This window comes from Glycine soja, chromosome 17 (assembly GCF_004193775.1).
Source record: "Glycine soja cultivar W05 chromosome 17, ASM419377v2, whole genome shotgun sequence".
NCBI lineage: Eukaryota > Viridiplantae > Streptophyta > Magnoliopsida > Fabales > Fabaceae > Glycine > Glycine soja.
In genome coordinates, this window is record NC_041018.1 from 1,048,903 (window position 1) to 1,051,486 (window position 2,584).

Sequence of the window (2,584 nt, forward strand, 5' to 3'; positions counted from 1 at the left end):
ATAAACCAGTCTTGGGACTTTTCAGCCCTTTGTGTGCGTGTATAATTAAAAATTAAATCAATAAAAATTAAGCTCTTGTTTCAAAAAGGTGGTAATTTTGAGAATATATGTTATTCTGAGTATTTGCATAAGAACCAAGTTCCGTTGGGCACTTTCTTAAGTTAGACGATATTTCATGCATCATGCTTCAAGTTTGTCTGGTTCTCATCCAACTTTCAAATGCTACAGTACTACTACTATTTAACAGTGGAACATTAATTAGACGTCACACAATCAAATATTTACTAATTATCAAAGAAAATTTTATCAAATAAATTTTAAATAGTTGTATAATTTATATTTTTATTGACAAATATTTTTTAGTTTACAAAATTAAGTACAATATCTTACCAGTGTGAACCTTTTTCAATTTATTGCATGAATTTTTACATTAGGAGTCAAACTCAATATCATGAAATTTATACAGTCTCAATTTTGACTTCTATGAGATTCTAAAATATTTTCATAAATTTTAAACTCTTTGGACCAAATAATTTTCTGTTTGAAACTTAATATATTTAAAATGATTCTTCATCTCTTTTCAAATATATGTAGTGGGAGAATCTTCTTAAACCTAAATTCTTCACCACAAGCTTAGGTTATTAATTTTTTTTATACCCACAAGAATTGAATACAATATTAGATAATTTATAATATTTATACATCCAAATCAACCAATCCAGCTAAATCCTCTTAATTATTACAATTTACACCTCAATTTTATCTGATTTAAGAACACAAACAAAGGTGTGGCTGGATTACATGCTAGTTAAATGAATGATACCTTTCTAATTCCATGTGTTTGCTGTGGATTTACGTACTGCTAACAAGCAGAACCGGAATACAAATTTATCCCAAAACAGAATAGTGATTTTTCCTTTTCAGATTTTATCACATCATATCCTTCCACATGTGGTACCTGGAAATGGAATACAGATTTATCCAAAAACAAAACTAGAGTGATTTTGATCAAATTCCATTTTTCCCCACCAATATATATGCTTAGGCTCACTGGCCACAGACTCGGACTCTCTTAACCCGAATCCACCGAACCCAATCATTGCCCACCCATCACCCATCCAATTTTAATAACAACCCCAAAAAACTAAATCCTATTTGTTTCACTTTTTGAAATTTCCCCAAAATTTTTAATTAACCACCACCACCACCCATTACCATAATAGTAATTATAAAGGATTTATCGATTGAATTACAAGTAGCGAACCGGAGCGAGGAACTCAGCCGTCGAACCCGGTCTGGCTCCAAACGGCGTCGCGAACTCTTCTCATGTCGCGGCCCTTTAACGTGCGACCAACCCCTTCGAAAACCGAGTTCGCGGCCATCTTGCGGCTGCGCGCCAAGTACTCGTGCGGCGGAACCATCTCCGACTCGTTGTTGTTGTCGTCGAAGACGTCGTCCATCTCGTGCAGCGAGTCGACCCGGAGGATCTTGCTCCAGTCGGGAACGTTCACGGGTGCTGACGTAGCCATTTGGTGTTGGTGCGAAACGGCGTCGTGCTGCGCGCGGTACTGGTGGTGCACGATCCTCGTACCAGCACCACCGGACCCATCCTCGAACGCAAGGGACAAACCCCCCACGTGGCGGTGCCCCTGCAGCTCCCTGCTGCTCCGACGACGCGGCGGCGCGAGTGCCTCCCACTCGCCGGGGTAGGCATTCACATCTCTGTCACGGTCTTCCGACGTGGACCACACGTCCTCTTCCCGGAACTCCGACAGCTCTGTGGCGGCGGAGGCTTGGGAGGAGTAGGTTCCCATTCCCAAGAAGCGGTCGGTTCGGGTCGTGGTGGGGAATTTGCGACCCTTGGCCATTGGCGCTTCTTCTTTTTCTTCTGGTTTTGCTTTGGCATAAGCTGTGAGCATAGCGGTCGACGTGTATTTATAGCCTTTTTTTTTCTTTCTCTCTCTAACTAATTTCATTTCAATTTGAGTTTCACCTTCATTTCATTTTGTCTGCATTTCCTCCTATCTTCTCCGGTTAAAATTGAAGCTGTCACGTTATCACCGTCAAAATAACTCATGTAACCATTATTCAAAATAGATACTACTCAAACAACAACCTCGTCACCCCATTACACTTCTTTGCCAACAATTGAATATGACTTCTTTGTCCAAAATACCACTAACTAATATCACATTTTATACATAAAAATTTTACTCATTTATTGTTGAAAACAATAACAAAGGAGTTTGGTTTGGTACAATAGTTAAGTAGGATATGTGGTCGAGGATCTCAAAGATATATTAGCTACTATAAAATTAGTAATTGATTTTTTAGAATGATTGATCGAATTGCATGAAACAGAGTTAGGAAACAGTATGCCACCTTGGTTTTGGACAAATTATCAATAATTAATAACATATTTTCGTTAAAGCTTGGTACATCAATAATGCATACCAATTAAAACTATACTAATAATATTATTAAATACTCTCTCCCTCTCTTTTTATAATAATATTTCAACTAATTTATAATTTTAATTAAATTGGTTGATTTAGTTAATGATACTAAATTTATAGGAAAAGTT

The 2,584-nt window shown here is 37.5% G+C and overlaps 1 protein-coding gene across 1 annotated transcript; it reads right to left on the reverse strand.

The window, feature by feature from the left end:
* Positions 1-732: 732 nt before the first annotated feature.
* Positions 733-1,934, reverse strand: LOC114392755. The gene has a single exon (XM_028353980.1). It carries the CDS (start codon positions 1,917-1,919, stop codon positions 1,278-1,280), a length of 642 nt encoding a protein of 213 aa, XP_028209781.1. The 5' UTR covers positions 1,920-1,934; the 3' UTR covers positions 733-1,277.
* Between the last annotated feature and the right edge of the window lie 650 nt (positions 1,935-2,584).